The 18,938-nt window shown below is 43.8% G+C and overlaps 1 protein-coding gene across 1 annotated transcript in view; it reads right to left on the reverse strand.

Annotated features, from left to right (window-relative positions):
* Window positions 1–6,131: 6,131 nt before the first annotated feature.
* LOC117395595 (atrial natriuretic peptide receptor 1-like) overlaps window positions 6,132–18,938 on the reverse strand; it is a 59,876-nt gene continuing 47,069 nt past the window's right edge. Inside the window, exons 16-21 of the mRNA XM_059020179.1 lie at window positions 18,501–18,647; window positions 17,532–17,655; window positions 14,539–14,607; window positions 12,303–12,477; window positions 11,568–11,666; window positions 6,132–9,561 (exon numbers count right to left, since the gene is read on the reverse strand). Coding sequence (XP_058876162.1) covers window positions 9,407–9,561; window positions 11,568–11,666; window positions 12,303–12,477; window positions 14,539–14,607; window positions 17,532–17,655; window positions 18,501–18,647 — 769 coding nt within the window. The 3' untranslated portion in view covers window positions 6,132–9,406. The remainder of the gene's footprint in view (window positions 9,562–11,567; window positions 11,667–12,302; window positions 12,478–14,538; window positions 14,608–17,531; window positions 17,656–18,500; window positions 18,648–18,938) is intronic.

The raw sequence follows: 18,938 nt of genomic DNA on the forward strand, positions 1-18,938 counted from the left end.
TGTAGGTTAATGACCCATTATCAAGAAACTCCCCCAGGAGAATCACATGTTCGCTCTAATAGGTCCTGAAACTGAATCAAAATGTCTCTAATGAGTATTAATGCGCTACAAATCTGCTATGGAGGGCTGTGTGACATGCAGGAAAAATAGAGAGAGAGAGGGGTGGGGGAGCGACGGAGGTAATTATTGAACTGAAAACTAAAGTGCTCTGGCCTAATTGAATACACTTTTAAGTTGAGAGAGAGAAAAAAAAAAACACGTCAAAGAAATTATATTTTCACGCAGTTATGAACCGCGCATGTGATGCGACAGGAAATTCATTTTGATTCTATTAAACCGCGTTGAGGAGAGGAACCTGGAGATTTCGGTGCAGAATAAATAACATGCTCTCAGTCAGTACTACTATAGGTAAGAACTTTTTCATTTCTCAAAACGCCCTTTTCCAGCTTCCATGATCTTCAATGGCAATGCAGACACCTCCATGGCAACACTATGGTAGCATAAGGCCAGCTGCAATGAGGTGAGGCTGGTAGAATGGGACCACAGTGTGATAACTATACCCTTCCCAAATGATCTTCAATGGCAGTGCACACAGCCAGACAGTGGCACTACAATGGCAATGGTTCTGTATTATACTGAGGGGCAATGGAAGCACAAGTATAGGGCAGCTACAATGGGATGAGGCTGCCATTGATAGAATGGGACCACAGTGTGCTAACTACACCCTTCCTGAATGATCTTCAATGGCAATGCAGACAGACAGACAGGGGCACGACAATGTCAATGGTTCTGTATGATACTGAGAGGCGATGGACCCTGTCAATTACACAACAGGTTTCTTCACTTTTCGTTTCTGACCCCCTGAGCTGAGCTCGAGGGGGGCGGAGCTATCCAGAGCCAATAGGAAAGCGTCAGGTTAAAACATAAACACGCCACTCTGAAAGGTGAGGGATGGATTACGGTATTTTGAAAAACAAAGAGCAGAAAAGAGTAAAGGCTATCAGTTATGTTATATTCCGCCACAGGGAAAAAACAAAACTGGCAGTTTTCTTTCAGATTATTATTATTATTATTATTTATTTCTTAGCAGACGCCCTTATCCAGGGCGACTTACAATCGCAAGCAAATACAAATACATTCAAGTGTTACAATATAAGTCATACAATAAGAACAAGAAATACAATAATTCTCAAGTGTGACAAACCACAATTCAATAATACAGCAGATAATAGTGATAGTTACATCAGGATATGATTAAATAGTGATAGTTACATCAGGATATGATTAAGTACAAAATACTACAGATTAAACACTTGGCAGATTACAGTATTCTGAAGTACAGGATTAAATGTAGTAAAATAGGGGGCAGATAAGAGCAAAATAAAGCACATTTACATGAAGGGTGATAGTGTCCCAGGATACAAACAGAGGAGTTCTACAGGTGCTGTTTGAAGAGGTGAGTCTTAAGGAGGCGCCGGAATGTGGTCAGGGACTGGGCAGTCCTGACAATAGGCAATAGGAGTCTTATTCCCATCCCTGTTTTATTTTAAGAAACCAGTTAGTCTGTGGTGTGACAATGTTGTCAGGCAGAAACGATGCCAGACTATAAAGGCTGAGATGGCTGGTTATTTTAAAGCTCTTTGTGAACAATAGACCTGTTGTCTGTGAGCTGCTGTCAGAGTTAGAATTACAGCTCAGAGCTAAAAGCAAAATAAACAGTCTAGATATAGATGTATAAATAAAGATTTGGGTACTTGAAACAGGTTTTTAAAATGTAAAATATGTGTTTGTATTTAATGCATCTCAGAGCACCATCTGCTAGATGTATTAGGGTCACAATTAAGTGACAGTGAAAGCGCTCTGCTTCAGAGAGCGTCTGTCACAAGCTAAAGACAGCCCCACAGATTGAACAGTGTTAGGATATTACAGAAAACATCACTTCAATTCTCCAAAGCTAAATGAACATAGAGGTGAAGTGAATGCGTGTCAGACGACAAGCTTAATACAGTAATCAGATCTTATCAATGAGATCAATGAGTTAAACTGATTAAAATATATATATTAGAACGCGCACGCACTCAGACAGCCTCAAATGGTTTTAATTTAAGCAGTTTTGAGATGGTATTAAGTTGCAGTTTCCCCCACCCACCCCCCTTTTATCAGGATAGTTGGTACGGTCCTGGAGTGGCGACACAGACTCATTAAATAATCATGGTGACCTTGCTGCTCTCCTTGACATCATCGGAACCCGGTAACAGTAACTGCGGCAACGGGCATGGGATGGCAGTTCTGATCCAGTGAAACCTGGTTAATTATCACAGCCCAAGAACCAACAAAATGTCCTTAATAAGGGACGCAGTCGAAATGTTAAAAGAAGTTAACTAAATTGTTATTGAGTTTAGATTTCTCTGATGCAACTGCTCTGATTTAGATGTATAATTCTGAATTCTCTCTTTCGCTCTCTCTCTCTAGATATAGATAGATAGTTCTAATGAATGTTCTAAGAACACTGAGACACAGTTTTGAGGTTGAATTCCAATCCTAAAATGATGCAGGTTCAGTCTATCTATCTATCTATCTATCTATCTATCTATCTATCAATCAAACGAGGTATCCAAGTTTTCAGAGGCTTTGTTTTAAAAAAAAAAAAAGTTTGGCAGCTTCCAGCACACTGTTTTTATTAAGCAGTAATTGAGCAGGGGCTTGATATTCTTGTTGTTAGCATTGGGGGCTGGCTTAATACTGAACATGCTTCACATTGCTGTCAATGGGAGGAGGGAGGGTTCTCCAGTGGTCTTTATATTATTATTTATTTCTTAGCTGACGTCCTTATCCAGGGCGACTTACAATTGTTACAAGATACCACATTATTTTTACATACAATTACCCATTTATACAGTTGGGTTTTTACTGGAGCAATCTAGGTAAAGTACCTTGCTCAAGGGTACAGCAGCAGTGTCCCCCCACCTGGGATTGAACCCACGACCCTCTGCTCAAGAGTCCAGAGCCCTAACCACTACTCCACACTGCTGCCCATAGTAAAACCTGGAATGGGTGAAACGTCTATGCAATAGGAGTCTTATTCCCATCCTTGTTTTATTTTAAGAAACCAGTTAGTCTGCGGTGTGACAATGTTGTCAGGCAGAAACGATGCCAGACTATAAAGGCTGAGATGGCTGGTTATTTTAAAGCTCTTTGTGAACAATAGACCTGTTGTCTGTGAGCTGCTGTCAGAGTTAGAATTACAGCTCAGAGCTAAAAGCAAAATAAACAGTCTAGATATAGATGTATAAAGATTTGGGTACTTGAAACAGGTTTTTAAAATGTAAAATATGTGTTTGTATTTAATGCATCTCAGTGCATTTGAAACACATTGATTTCACTTTGCTTTAAAGGCTTAACGGAAGTGAAAACACACCATTACCCTAATGTTACGATTAGATTAGTTTAATGCCTTGCTTGCCTCCCTCGTTCTAAACTGCGTCGGCTTCAGCTGGTTCAAAATGCTGCAGCCAGAGTGCTTCCTCTGGGTGCGTCGTTCACAGCACATCTTCACTGGCTTCCTCTTCGATTCAGGATTGATTTTAAAAGTATGCTTACTACTTATAAGGCCCTTCTTGGTTTGGAGGTTCTTTCTATTTAGAGGAAATGTTGGCGCCTTTTGCTCCGAGTCGCTCCTTGAGATCTGCGAATGCTTTGGTTGCTCCCTGCCTTTGGGACTCCATCCCAAGTCATAGCAGAGTCTTTTACGTGAAATTTAAAAACATATTTGTGTGCGTTAGCGTGTCCCTGAGCTGGCTTGATTGGCCAGTGTTTTTTTTTATTTTATAGAGTTTTTATTGGAAAGCGTCCTGGGATGCTCCACATGAAGAGGACATTGCTGCTCTAGAAAGAGTGCAAAGAAGAGCAACCAGAATTATCCCGGGTTTAAAAGGCATGTCGTATGCAGACAGGCTAAAAGAATTGAATCTATTCAGTCTTGAACAAAGAAGACTACGCGGTGATCTGATTCAAGCATTCAAAATCCTAAAAGGTATAGACAATGTCGACCCAAGGGACTTTTTCAACCTGAAAAAAGAAACAAGGACCAGGGGTCACAAATGGAGATTAGATAAAGGGGCATTCAGAACAGAAAATAGGAGGCACTTTTTTTACACAGAGAATTGTGAGGGTCTGGAACCAACTCCCCAGTAATGCTGTTGAAGCTGACACCTTGGGATCCTTCAAGAAGCTGCTTGATGAGATTCTGGGATCAATAAGCTACTAACAACCAAACGAGCAAGATGGGCCGAATAGCCTCCTCTCGTTTGTAAACTTTCTTATGTTCTTATGTTCTTAAGAGTGCAATATAAAAGCAGACTGGATTGGATTATATTGGATTGGATTGTTAACTAAAAAAATAAAATATTTAATTTAAGGCAAATTATTTCATATTTGGTTTAGGTTGGAATTTGTGATTTTTTATAGCAGACCCTGATACTGATGTGATACAGCCATCTGAAATGTCTTTATAATATATAGCACTAGACCCTGATATTGATGTGATCCAGCCCTCTGAAATGTCTTTATAATATACAGCGCTAGACCCTGATATTGATGCGATCCAGCCCTCTGAAATGTCTTTATAATATACAGCACTAGACCCTGATATTGATGCAATACAGCCATCTGAAGTGTCTTTATAATATATAGCACTAGACCCTGATATTGATGCGATCCAGCCATCTGAAATGTCTTTATAATATATAGCACTAGACCCTGATATTGATGAGATCCAGCCCTCTGAAATGTCTTTATAATATATAGCACTAGACCCTGATATTGATGTGATCCAGCCCTCTGAAATGTCTTTATAATATATAGCACTAGACCCTGATATTGATGCGATCCAGCCCTCTGAAATGTCTTTATAATTTATAGCACTAGACCCTGATATTGATGCGATACAACCCTCTGAAATGTCTTTATAATACATAGCACTAGACCCTGATATTGATGCGATACAACCATCTGAAATTCTTTGTATCAGATGGACTTAATATGAATATAAGCTATACTGTTTATTATTCTTATGTAACGAAATATCATAAAATCTATAGTGTGTACTGGTGCTGTGTAAGATATACAAACCAATCTGTATCCACTTGTGGTAACCATTCTGACCTCTCAATTGTGGAGTGGACATCAGCTTGCATCGTACCATATTCTATAGAGAAATATTCCTCAGCTGAATATGTTTCAAAGACAAAACAAGAAATGACTGCAGAGATGGAAATAAGACTCCCATTGCGTAGCATTTTGATCCATTCCTGGTTTTACTGGGAGTTTATCAAGATACCCCTGAGCTTGTTACCTATACTCACTGGGGTTAATCAAGCTCGGGGTAAAACCTGGAATGGGTGCAACTGCTCTGCAGTAGGAATTATTTCCATCCCTGCATTGAGAAATCGATTAGTTTGTGTCTGAGGGTGAGGATTAACTAATCTTTTTAATTGGCGTGGCATTAGCAGAGACCACTTTGTTTCAAGACAAATTAGTTTGAAATCCAGCCTGTGAATAATTTACTGTTGTCCGCGAGATAGTAAGATTTCTAATTAAAGTAAATTGCAAGGGCTTGTCGTCAGTGCTGAACTCAAACCAAACTCTAAATCAATCTGAGATACACGCACAAATACAAGCACACACACACTGACACGCACGGACAGACACAGACACATTGAAACTCACACACAGACACACACAAGTTTATAGTGTTTATAAGGACATTGCATTGACTCCCATATGGGGGGGTGGGTGGGGGGGGGGGGGAATCGACACAATAATGAAAGTTTCAGGGGCTGAATAGTCACATAACCAGTGCCCAGCACTTTGGAGTTCTCCAGACAAGCGCAAAGCAGTTCAAAGCCAGGTATGATCAGATTAGAGAATTGAGACTGGAGAAACCTGGGGGACTCCGAATGATTGCAAACACCGTCCAATAGTCGTAAATAAAAATCCATTAAGATGCCATTTGAAGCTTTTTACTGTTTAGAAATTCCCTTTGCAGAGTGTTTTCTTACAGAACCCCTCTCCTGTGACCTGTCCAAGCAAACAACACTTAAAAAAAACAAAACATTTTTGCCAAATAACTCTTTATTTTTTCTTTTTTTCTTTAGAAATGGAAATATTTTGAGGTTTTTTTTTCATAATATATTTTTATATCGTTTATCTTTTTTTTTAGCATGGCACAATGTAGATGACAGTAACATCACCTCAAACAACACAACATAGTTTATGAACTGGAAAAAAAGAGCAATAAAAAACACATCAGAGACAATGATAAAGACCCAAGAAGATCCAATCCACCACTGACACTAACAACACTGTATCCTGGACAGCACGTTCTGGTACAAAAGCACATCATGTCTTTATTTACAGTGGGGTCATTCTCTTCAATTAAACAGCGGAGATCTTTTCAAATTGTGAAGCAATTGAGTCTGTCCTGCATTTCTGTAATAATGCAGGGAGGGACCAAGTTAGTGATAATAAATAGACTTCATTGGTAAGGTAGTCCAAGGCTTGTGCTAATTGGGGGTGAAACCAGCCATCAGAGTATTCATGTATTTAGTTAGTATTTTTATTTAGTGTGCCCAATTTGGAATGTCCCATAATTTTTTCCCCCTCACCATCGCAATCCCACGCACAGCTGCTCAGGAGAACTGAAGGTTCAGCGGGCGTCCTCCAACCCCAGCTTCCTCTTCTACACCCAGGAACTCAAGAGGGGATGTCAGCGAGCTACCGACCTCTGCAGGACAAAGGCCAGCCCTGCAGGTGTCCACTCTGAGCTCACTGGTCACCTGGCAGCAGGGTTTGCCGTAGCGAGATGTCTCCCTAACCCACGGGAGCGCCAGAGCCAACGCGATGCTCCCTTTGGAATCCTCTGCCGACTCCGCACAGCCAGGAACCTGCGCTGTGTGACTCACCCTGCACACCACGCGGCTGCGCTTCCACCAGGTGAACCATTCGGGGACCCCCCCTACCATATTTATTTTTAAGGGGGTTCTTAATTGAAACATTGTGAAACCTGTTTTTTTTCTGCATCGGGTTGCACAGGCTTTCCTTACTCAATGCCATCGTTCTCAATGTATTCTTTGCTTCTGACCAACTCCATCCGGAGCAGAGATCTCCAAGCAGAGGAAAGTCTAATGAAACGGGTGTCAATCACACCTGACGCTTTCCTATTGGCTCTGGATAGCTCCGCCCCCCTCGAGCACAGCTCAGCTGCTCAGAAACGACTCATAAACTGATAGTGGACTAGCCTGTTGTGTAACTGACAGGGTTCATGGGATTCTAATAGAGAGCCCCGGTCAAATGCACTACTCCAAAAGGTGACCTTGCTCTGCAGTTGAGAGGGAAGTGTCTTTTGTCAGCTAATGTAAAGAATACGGATATGTCATTACCTGTTTCAACCACAGGGGTCAGGGTTGGTCCCTGTTTGGGTGCCACTGTAATTAATTGGTATGTCAGCCCATTGAATTTAATGGAAAGGCAAGGGCTGGACACAAACCACAAACCGCAAACCATACGATTCAAAGAGCAAGCTCTGGGGTCTTGGCTGTCTATGTGTGTGTGTGTTTTGGGATAGCAGGGGTACTAGTTAAAGATCAATTAAAAACACTGAAAATAGATATAGATATATAAACATGATCTCACTACTGATGTTGTCATTAAATACAGTGTTTCATTAAATGACTACAAGCTGTACAGGAGTTTCAAACAAACCCTCTTGTTTTACCCAAAGGGTGGTTCTGCTCCATTATAAAACACACACAGAAACAAAAACACACAGAATCAGTTATGAGAAGGATAACTGCAGTCTGCTGCACTGAAGGCTCAGTCACGGATTTGCTGTTTCACCTCTTGAAAACGTCACTAAAGAGACTAGAAGAGCTCTCGTTTGTCCACACAGCTTTCTGTAGAGGCTCGGAGGTCATTCAGAGCGCTAGCGAGTCTAAAGCGGACCGGTACTTTCTTAACCCCTTAACTGCCACTCATTTTTTACACATTGCAATAGTCCAAATCCAGAATACACTGTGATACAAAGGATTCAGTCCACAGCGGTGAAGGGGTTAATGACGATGTGCATTAGTGTGGAAAGGTGGTTCTCAGATTGACAGAGGGAGAGAGAGAGAGGGAGAGGGGAGGAGAAAAGAGTGTTTTCTCTTATGCTATCATTAGCATTTCCTATTGAGGCACATTTTTAAAAAATGTGGATCATCAGAAATAGATTGAAAGAGGAAAGGGAAGATTTAAGGAAAAGGGAGAGAGAACGACTGAAAGAAAGAGGAACTGGGAGAAAGGAAGAAAGAAAGAAAGAAAGCGAGAATAACAGAACGATTGAAAGAAAGAAAGAAAAACACGAGAGAAAAAGAACGACCTCAAAAAACAGTGAAAAGGAGAAAGAAAGCAGGAGCGTGTTGCCTCTCCCTTGTCTCCAGCAGGGCGTTCAGTTCTGCTGGTGTTGTGCGCTGTGTGGCGGTCAGGCTCTCTGCCTGCTCTCCTGTGTGACTCTCCTGTCCCAGTCCTCCCATTGATCTTGGAGAGCCATGTGTTTAAAGTCCTCTGCTGTGCAGCGCCATCGATACGAAACACGTTGCTGCTTCTCTAACACAGAGCAACACGAAGCAACCTGCAGCCACACAAAACAGCCTAGCTGCTTAATCAAGGCTGCCTCTCCCATTCATGTGCATTGAAAACAATGTTACTCTTGTGACGTTTTTACATGCTGGCTGTTAAAGCAGGCTAGTGCAGGTGTCCATTGATACAGGTTTTTGCTTTCAATGGACAGGGCGCTGGGGACTCCCATTCAGTTGCATTGAATAGAAACAATTGTTTGGTTGCTTGATGAAGGCACCCGCTTAATACAGAGGTTTTAATTTCACATGAAGTCTTCAGCACATTTTGCTGGGTGTGAAAATCTGACAGCCCAGTTTGCCACACATTCCTAGCCACCAGCTTTCTAATGCATCCTCCCACTGCACTAAGAGCCTTGATGACTTTGAGAATGGTTTTGGATACAGGTGCATTAACCACACTGGACTGTCATGTTTGTTGCCTTATCTAATACCCGTACTTACAACAGAATGATCGCATGATGTGAAATACATGGTGTTAATGACAGACTCGTGTGGCAAGAGGTAATATTTGAGACTGCATTATAGCAAACGCACTGGGACAGAACATGTTCCTTCTCAGAGGTTCGGCCACTGAGATTGATACTGCACACTTGGAGTGAGCTCAGAAGTTCAGTCTGTGGTGTAATTTGGAGGTACAGTGGCGGAGGCTCTGTCTGGGGTCCCCCCTCTCTCGTGCCGTCTGCAGTTGGAAGGCCTCTTGTCCCCCCCCTCCTCCTCCCCCTCTCGCTCCTCTACCCTCTCGTGCTGTCGCTCCTCTCTCCCAGCAGCCAGTAGGTCCTCATCTTGCCCTTCCCCTTCATCTCCACATCTCCACGCAGCTCCAGCTCGAAGGTGCTGAACTCCTCCAGCACGGCGTGGGTAGCAGCGGACATGTGGATCTTCAGAGCTGCCACACAAAAACATGAATGTGTTGATTTCAATGCAAGAAAAACCGACCTTCCCCCATCTGTACAGTTAGGGGTGTGCTAATACTAGTACCTATACTGGTGATTGCTTTTAGAAGTACTGATGAACCCGTTTTACATCATCTCGCTTAATATCATACCCCGTTGTTTATCACGATTTTTCAAAAACCACTCCAGGTTCTTTGAGAAATTACCTCTCTTAATATCATCTCACAAACCCGCTTATTGTTTTGTGCAGCCTGTCAAATGCTGCGTGGGCGGGCTTTACTAAGCAACCACAGGATAGAATTAATTTCCAACGCAACTAACAACCAATAATCATCTCGGCTGATGAACTGACAGTTTGTGCAGCCTGTCAAATGCTGCGTGGGCGGTCTTAATGGGATGCAGTTCTGTTACAAAACACCAACGTCACCAAATTTTTCTTCTTTAACATAGTCTTATACAAATGCACACAAAACAATATCAAGTGCAACACCTAACTGATCGCTCTCATCAGTCGACAGTTCATGCCTTTTTTAGATAATGACGCAAACTGGTTAGTTCCAGTTAATGATACAAAACGTATTTGTCCTGCAGTAAATGATATGCATTTGATTAAATTAAAGAATGACTAAATGTATTAAAAACACTGCTCTTTAATTCACTGTGAGTTTCTTTTCTCGCACGCATAATGTGCTGTCATAGGCAAACATGAAACCTGGTTTATTTATTTATTTAAGGAGGAAGTCCAGTGATTAAAGTCTAGAGCTTACAACCAGGAGGTCACCGGTTCAAATCCCACCTCTGCCACTGACTGACTCACTGTGTGTGACCCTGAGCAAGTCACTTAACCTCCTTGTGCTCCATCCTGCGGATGAGATGTTAAATCAATGTCCTATTGTAAGTGACTCTGCATATAATGCACAGTTCACAGCCTGCCTCTGTAAAGCGCTTTGTGATGGTGGTCCACTAAGGCGCTATATAAAAATAAAGATTATTATTATGAATTGCAGTAAGAATCGCTCAGAATGATTGCAAACGACTATGGAGTTCCTGAGGGCTCTATGGAGTGTATGGAGTTCCTGAGGGCTCTATGGAGTGCATGGAGTTTCTGAGGGCTCTATGGAGTGTATGGAGTTTCTGAGGGCTCAATGGAGTGTATGGAGTTTCTGAGGGCTCTATGGAGTGTATGGAGTTTCTGAGGGCTCTATGGAGTGTATGGAGTTCCTGAGGGCTCTATGGAGTGCATGGAGTTTCTGAGGGCTCTATGGAGTGCATGGAGTTTCTGAGGGCTCTATGGAGTGCATGGAGTTTCTGAGGGCTCAATGGAGTGTATGGAGTTTCTGAGGGCTCTATGGAGTGCATGGAGTTTCTGAGGGCTCTATGGAGTGTATGGAGTTTCTGAGGGCTCAATGGAGTGTATGGAGTTTCTGAGGGCTCTATGGAGTGTATGGAGTTTCTGAGGGCTCAATGGAGTGTATGGAGTTTCTGAGGGCTCTATGGAGTGCATGGAGTTTCTGAGGGCTCAATGGAGTGTATGGAGTTTCTGAGGGCTCTATGGAGTGCATGGAGTTTCTGAGGGCTCTATGGAGTGTATGGAGTTTCTGAGGACTTTATGGACTGTATGGAGTTTATGTGGGCTCTATGGAGTTTCTGATGGCTCTATGGACTTTCTGAGGAGTGTATGGAGTTTCTGAAGACTATGGAGTTTCTGAGGGCTCGATGGAGTGTATAGAGTTTCTGAAGACTATGGAGCTTCTGAGGGCTCAATGGAGTGTATGGAGTTTCTGATGGCTCGATGGAGTGTATGGAGTTTCTGAAGACTATGGAGTTTCTGAGGGCTCGATGGAGTGTATGGAGTTTCTGATGGCTCGATGGAGTGTATGGAGTTTCTGAAGACTATGGAGTTTCTGAGGGCTCGATGGAGTGTATGGAGTTTCTGAGGGCTCTATTGAGGCTGTGCTCTGAGAGCTCTATTGAGGCCACACTACCGGTTCTGTCTTACCTTCCCCATTGGACTCCATGCGGGACGCAGTGTTGACGGTGTCTCCGAAAAGACAATACCTGGGCATCTTCAAGCCCACCACCCCGGCACACACCGGACCTGAGAGAGGAGAACAAACCAACATTAACACAGCACAGTGAAAGCATGGTAACGAACAGCGAGGTATGGTAATGCATAGTAATAAGCAAGACAAACCAGGATAAACTATGGTAAATGCATACTATAAGCATGGGGGGAAACTGCATATCACATATCATGGTACGCTTTTATAAGGGCCTGCAGGGGTCTGATGGTAAGTTCTATTCACCTTGGCTGCCCTTCCTGTCCTCGGTCAATTTAGAAACCTAAATTCAATGACAAAAGTTTAGACTAGAAGTCTTTCTCATCCGTCTCTGTCTATCTGTCTCATGATGAACATAATCTGATAAACTCTCAATTTCACACAACTACTTAAAGAAACTTCAATTTACTGTCAAGCTTTTAGTATTTCTAAATTTAGTGTTTTATGGATGGATGATCTTTTTTTTTTTTAAGATGCTTTACCACTCCTCTCTGGGCTTTACAATGCTTACCTATGCTTTAACATGCTTTCACTGTGCTTTAACTTTGCTGGGCTTTTATTATGGTTTTATAAGGGTTCGTTTGTTTGCTTTTTACCACACCTCTCACAATGCTTAGCTATGCTTCCCCATGCTGTGCTTGACTACACTGTGCCTGTACTGCTCTCTGCCTCACCGCTGTGAATGCCGATCCTCAGTTTGAGCTGCTGGTCGGGTCTGTGTCGGATCTTGAAGGTTCGGACGGCATCCAGCAGAGCAAGAGACATGCGAGCGATCTCCCGGCCGTGCAGCTTCCCATTGCGCACAGGCAGCCCAGAGACCACCATGTAGGCATCCCCTATCGTCTCCACCTGCAATCAATAATCAATACATAATCAATCACAGCGTCCCACTGCGCACAGGCAGCCCAGAGACCACCATGTAGGCATCCCCTATCGTCTCCACCTGCAATCAATACATAATCAATCACAGCTTCCCTCTGCGCACAGGCAGCCCAGAGACCACCATGTAGGCATCCCCTATCGTCTCCACCTGCAATCAATAATCAATACATAATCAATCACAGCTTCCCATTGCGCACAGGCAGCCCAGAGACCACCATGTAGGCATCCCCTATCGTCTCCACCTGCAATCAATAATCAATACATAATCAATCACAGCTTCCCACTGCGCACAGGCAGCCCAGAGACCACCATGTAGGCATCCCCTATCGTCTCCACCTGCAATCAATAATCAATACATAATCAATCACAGCTTCCCTCTGCGCACAGGCAGCCCAGACACCACCATGTAGGCATCCCCTATCGTCTCCACCTGCAATCAATAATCAATACATAATCAATCACAGCTTCCCACTGCGCACAGGCAGCCCAGAGACCACCATGTAGGCATCCCCTATCGTCTCCACCTGCAATCAATAATCAATACATAATCAATCACAGCTTCCCATTGCGCACAGGCAGCCCAGAGACCACCATGTAGGCATCCCCTATCGTCTCCACCTGCAATCAATAATCAATACATAATCAATCACAGCTTCCCTCTGCGCACAGGCAGCCCAGACACCACCATGTAGGCATCCCCTATCGTCTCCACCTGCAATCAATAATCAATACATAATCAATCACAGCTTCCCACTGCGCACAGGCAGCCCAGAGACCACCATGTAGGCATCCCCTATCGTCTCCACCTGCAATCAATAATCAATACATAATCAATCACAGCTTCCCTCTGCGCACAGGCAGCCCAGACACCACCATGTAGGCATCCCCTATCGTCTTCACCTGCAATCAATAATCAATACATAATCAATCACAGCTTCCCACTGCGCACAGGCAGCCCAGAGACCACCATGTAGGCATCCCCTATCGTCTCCACCTGCAATCAATAATCAATACATAATCAATCACAGCTTCCCACTGCGCACAGGCAGCCCAGAGACCACCATGTAGGCATCCCCTATCGTCTCCACCTGCAATCAATAATCAATACATAATCAATCACAGCTTCCCATTGCGCACAGGCAGCCCAGAGACCACCATGTAGGCATCCCCTATCGTCTCCACCTGCAATCAATAATCAATACATAATCAATCACAGCTTCCCATTGCGCACAGGCAGCCCAGAGACCACCATGCAGGCACCCCCTATCGTCTCCACCTGCAATCAATAATCAATACATAATCAATCACAGCTCCCCACTGCGCACAGGCAGCCCAGAGACCACCATGTAGGCATCCCCTATCGTCTCCACCTGCAATCAATAATCAATACATAATCAATCACAGCTTCCCACTGCTCACAGGCAGCCCAGAGACCACCATGTAGGCATCCCCTATCGTCTCCACCTGCAATCAATAATCAATACATAATCAATCACAGCTTCCCTCTGCGCACAGGCAGCCCAGAGACCACCATGTAGGCACCCCCTATCATCTCCACCTGCAACCAATAATCTATAATCAATAACAGCTTCCCATTCTACACAGGCCGCCCCAAGACCACCATTTAGGAAGGCAACCAGTCAATAATAATAATAGGGTTGTGCTGATACCTGTACTGGTACAATTGAGTACCAAGCCGATTGGAAATGAATGTTCCTCATCCGGGGCACTGACATGTTTACTGCCGAATATTCAGAAGTTAATCGCCACTGATTGGTACTCAATTGTAAAGGTGAGGGAAGGACAGCTTTTCTTGTTTTCACATCATCACGTTAATTAATGGATTTATTGAATACCTGCCGATAAGTGCTTAAAGGAGTACACGCCTAATCAATAATCAATCACAGCTTCCCATGTAGGAATCCATTCATAATCAATAATAACCGGAAAGGTCTGGGGATAATGGGGCCCTCTGATCCTTCGCACCTCAGTGGACGGATCATCTTCTCGAGTGTTTGTGTTCTTTACCTTGTAGACGTCGAAGTTGTCTATGATGGCATCGAAGCAGGTGTACAGATCATTGAGAAGGGTCACAACCTGCGGAGGACAGGGAGGCACAGTTACAAAAACCGGGCTCTCTCAGTGATCTAAACCAGGGCAGAGTGGGACAGCGCCTCCCTGAGCTCTCCTCTAGTGAAATCTTCAGCAGTGAGCCGACAAATAGCATCAAGGTCTCAAGGTCCTTTCCAGAGAATTATACAGCAGTTACTTTGCAATATTACCCACTTATTACAATGCAATCACACTGCTTTCTAATCGGACAATTACAATAAAACCTTGTATGTATAGCAACGGCCAACAATTTAGCATCACCGAGAATTTTAATCTTCTAATCAAAGAAACTACAAAATGAGATCACAAAAGTCTACCAGGAGCCATAACAGCAGTACAGTATTTCGTGTTAGATTTTGAAATGTCAAATTTTGTCAGTTTTCCGTTAACTATATGGAAAACTACAAAGCAGTGTGGAATTCAATATGTTAACGTAAGCCAGTTTCATTCGACTTTATGAAGCAAAAGTAGTTAATTCTATAGGGGGATGCTTTTGGCCAGAGCTGTATGTTTCTAAGTGTTCGGGGCTCTAATCAAGTGGAGAGTGTAAGAGGAAGTCGACTCTCATCTTGATTAGAGGTAACCACCAAACACATTCAATCTAAAAAGCTGATATTAACATATCTATTTATGTACAACCTGGTGTGGTTTTAAACATTTTGAGTGCTGTGTTGTGGACATTCTCAGTGCGACATTATGATATTATAAGCAGTGGTGTAGTGGTAAATAAAAAAGTGGGTACACTGCCCTGTTTGGTAGAGTTGAACAGATAGATTGAACAGATAAACATGAACAGATGCATTGTTACTGGCCCTCAGCCAACCACAGCCACCCACGCAGTTGCTTTCAGGTTCTGTTCATGTGAACAGCCACAGAGCCCATGGTGAGCTTCACTGAACAGTTCGGTGATCATCCTTTCATGGGCTAGGATGAAGTCTACTGGCACCGCCCTGCAGGTCCAGTGTGCCTACCAACATAACATTAACAGAACACAAACAACCAATCATACTCACTCACACACACACGCACACACACACACACAGGACACGCAGTCCAGTGGCCACGCCCCCTTCCTCATGCCACAGTTCAAAGAGAGCTCTCAGTTGTCAGTCTCGCGCCCAGCAACGCAACACAGATCATTAAAATATCTTGTCTTTAATCCAGGATCTGCATGTCACAGGAGAGTAGAAGTGAGTAAACTCTGTATCCCTTATTTGAGAAGATGGGTAAACGCTATATTGCCAAATTAAAAGTGCGTAAATGCCTTTTACATGTGTATACCCTCGACTACACCGCTGATTATAAGTGGAGCTGCTTCCAAGAGGCTCCAATGGGGATGTCACTAATAAAGTCACTTCAAAGGGACAGAGCCAGATGGTGACTTTATCGGGAGTTCACTGATAAACAGGCAAAAAGCAAGTGCTAGTAAAACAAACATGCCTATTTTGATGTGAATAATATGTGCTATGTGTTAATAATACTAACATCAGCATAAGACCCGTGCTGGCCCCTCCACTACGGAGCGCTCTGCAGTTGAAGGGTGAGGCGTTGGGCTCTGAAGCTCATGGTTTGCGGTCCAGCCCTCGTCTCTCCATTCAGTTCAATGGGCTGAGATGCCAACTCATTACAACACGTACTGTAAACCTTACAACCTTTCTCAAAAAGTGAGAGTAAGCTGAAATCAGATGTCTAACGTAGAGTGATATTACCCAGACAGTAACCACAGTGATATGATCAGGCGCTTTGGCTCCCATTATATTCTGGTGATCAGGACTTTCCAATGCGACCATAAGAGTGGAGTAGTGGTTAGGGCTCTGGACTTCTGACCGGAGGGTCGTGGGTTCAATCCCAGGTGGGGGACTGTGGCAATGCGCCCCGCCCCTGTGTGCATTTATGTGTTGTATGTTGCGTGTGTTAATGTTGGTGTATAGATTGGTACACGGGATATAAACGGGTCTGTGTTTCACGTGTGATTTAAAAAGGTAGATTTGTATTTAGGCACGAGGAGGGCACAAATCACTTCACGTGCTGGTTAAATGTAATATGTGAGCACGGGGTTGCACAGAATTAATTCACGTGCTGGGATTCAAGTGAATAATTAATTAGTAATTGAATCCCAGCACAAACAGTATATATAGACACATTTTCATTCAGTCGGTTTTGGGTGTTCGAGAGTGGAGAACGGGAGAGAGAGAAGGAGAAGGAGAAAGAAAAGCGAAATAAAAACGTAAATAGTGTTTGTTCTCACCGTGTTTGTTTGTCTCTGTGCACCGTTTGTTAAGTGTTAGTTCGTTTTGTCTGTATTTATTTTGGCTTAAAGTGCCGTGTCCTGTTTTGTCTGTTCAAACCTTTTATTTTCTGTTCTGTTATTAAATGCTGAGCGCGGTCACGCGCTCAGCTTAACCAAAACCCCAAATCTCTGTCTGTTTATTTCCTGCATCTGGTCTGACGCCACCCACTCCGGCCGTCTTTGTGACAGGGACAGTGCTGCTGTACCCTTGAGCAAGGTACTTTACCTAGATTGCTCCAGTAAAAACCCAACTGTATAAATGGGTAATTGTATGTAAAAATAATGTGATATATTGTAAGACGCCCTGGATAAGGGCATCTGCTAAGAAAGTAATAATAATAATAATAATAATAATAATAATAATAATAATAATAATAAGCGACACTAACAGGGGCACTATCAAGTGGCCGATTGGTTATTGACAGGGAAGAAGGCAGTGAAGGGGTGGGGACAGTTTCACTCTCCAGGTGCAAAAATGTTTTAAAATGAAAATGCATGTGTGCTATAACACGTGTTTCTTTCAAAACTGCACATTTGAGACCTATACAATGATCAGCTGTGCATGGCGGTGAGCAGCGGTGTGTCAGCCCCTTGTTCTGGGGCGCAGCGGGATGCGTACCTGCATTGGGGTGCTCTCCGCAGACAGGGCGGTGAACCCGATGATGTCGCTGAAGTAGATGGTGACGGAGTCGAAGGCTTCAGCCTGGACTGTCTCCCCTTTCTTCAGCTGCTCTGCCACAGAGCTGGAGGGGAGAAGAGAGAGACAGTTGTGTAATGCAGTGGTGAGGTTGCGTAAGGCACTGGTGATACTGTGTCCAGTTCTGTTTACCACAGAACCAAAGGGACACTGTGGCCCTGGAGAGAGTCCAGAGAAGAGCGACCAGACTAATCCTAGGGATTAAAGGACCGAGCTAAAAATAAAGGCTGAAAGCACTGAATCTCAGAACTGTGTCATTCCGGGTCTTACAAGAACTGAATCTATAAGCCTGGAACAACGAAGAATCAGGGTGGGTAACATGATTGAAGTCTTTAAAATCTTACAAGGAGCTGACCTAGTTAAGCCCGACCGTTACTTTAAGTGCAGCACAGAAACCAGGACCAGAGGGCACAGCTGGAAATGAAGTGGAGACAGATCTTAGGACAGAGGGAAGGAGACACTTGTTCACTCAGAGTGGGGAGGGTATGGAATGGGCGACCCAGTCACACTGTTGATGCTGAAACACTTCGGTCCTGCAAGACCCGGACTGACAAAATTCTGAGCGGCTAGGAAGCGGACGAGCGTTGACGGGCTGAACGGCCTCCTCTCGTTCGGAAACATTCTTATTTTGCTATGTTTAAGAGAGAGAACCACAGCGTTCCCACTTTATAACAGTCAGGAGCCATAGCTACCAAAAAAACACCAACACCTTTTGTAAAATGGATCCTCTTATTAACTTTTCCTTTGAATTTACCTGAAGGAAACATTACTGAAACATTACTTCTGTTTTTAATAAATACTCTCAGCACGTCACAGCCCCTGTAGGCCTGCATGCATTATTCAGGGTTTGTGACGCACAGTCTTCTAACCCCTAGTGGCAGACAGACTCACTGCGGCAGTATCTGGTAGAGCAGGGCCTCTGCTCTGCGTTTCTCCTCCAGGTATGCCTGAGTTCGTTCCTCCACGAGCTCCTCCAGGTTGTTGGCGTACTGCTCCATGCGGGACAGCAGGTTGTCCAGGATGTTGGTGCTCAGCTCCCTGGGACACACAGGAAGGTTTAATATCAGTGCAGGACCGGCTGGACTCCTGTTCAAACTCACACAGTCTCAACTCTGGTTGAACTATCTCTCCTGTTTCCCAGTCTCTCCCTGTCCCTCCCATTCCCTATCTCAATCTCTCCAATTCCCTCCCAGTCTCTCCCTGTCCCTGTCCTTCTCACTCCCTCCCAGTCTCTGGTACTTGTTAAATTTGCACAGAATTTTCTTGATATAATTAAACCTGGGTCTCTTCATCCTCTCAGCCCCTCAGCACCTCCCTCAGTCCCCCCCA

Source organism: Acipenser ruthenus, unplaced genomic scaffold, assembly GCF_902713425.1.
Source record: "Acipenser ruthenus unplaced genomic scaffold, fAciRut3.2 maternal haplotype, whole genome shotgun sequence".
Classification (NCBI taxonomy): Eukaryota; Metazoa; Chordata; class Actinopteri; order Acipenseriformes; family Acipenseridae; genus Acipenser; species Acipenser ruthenus.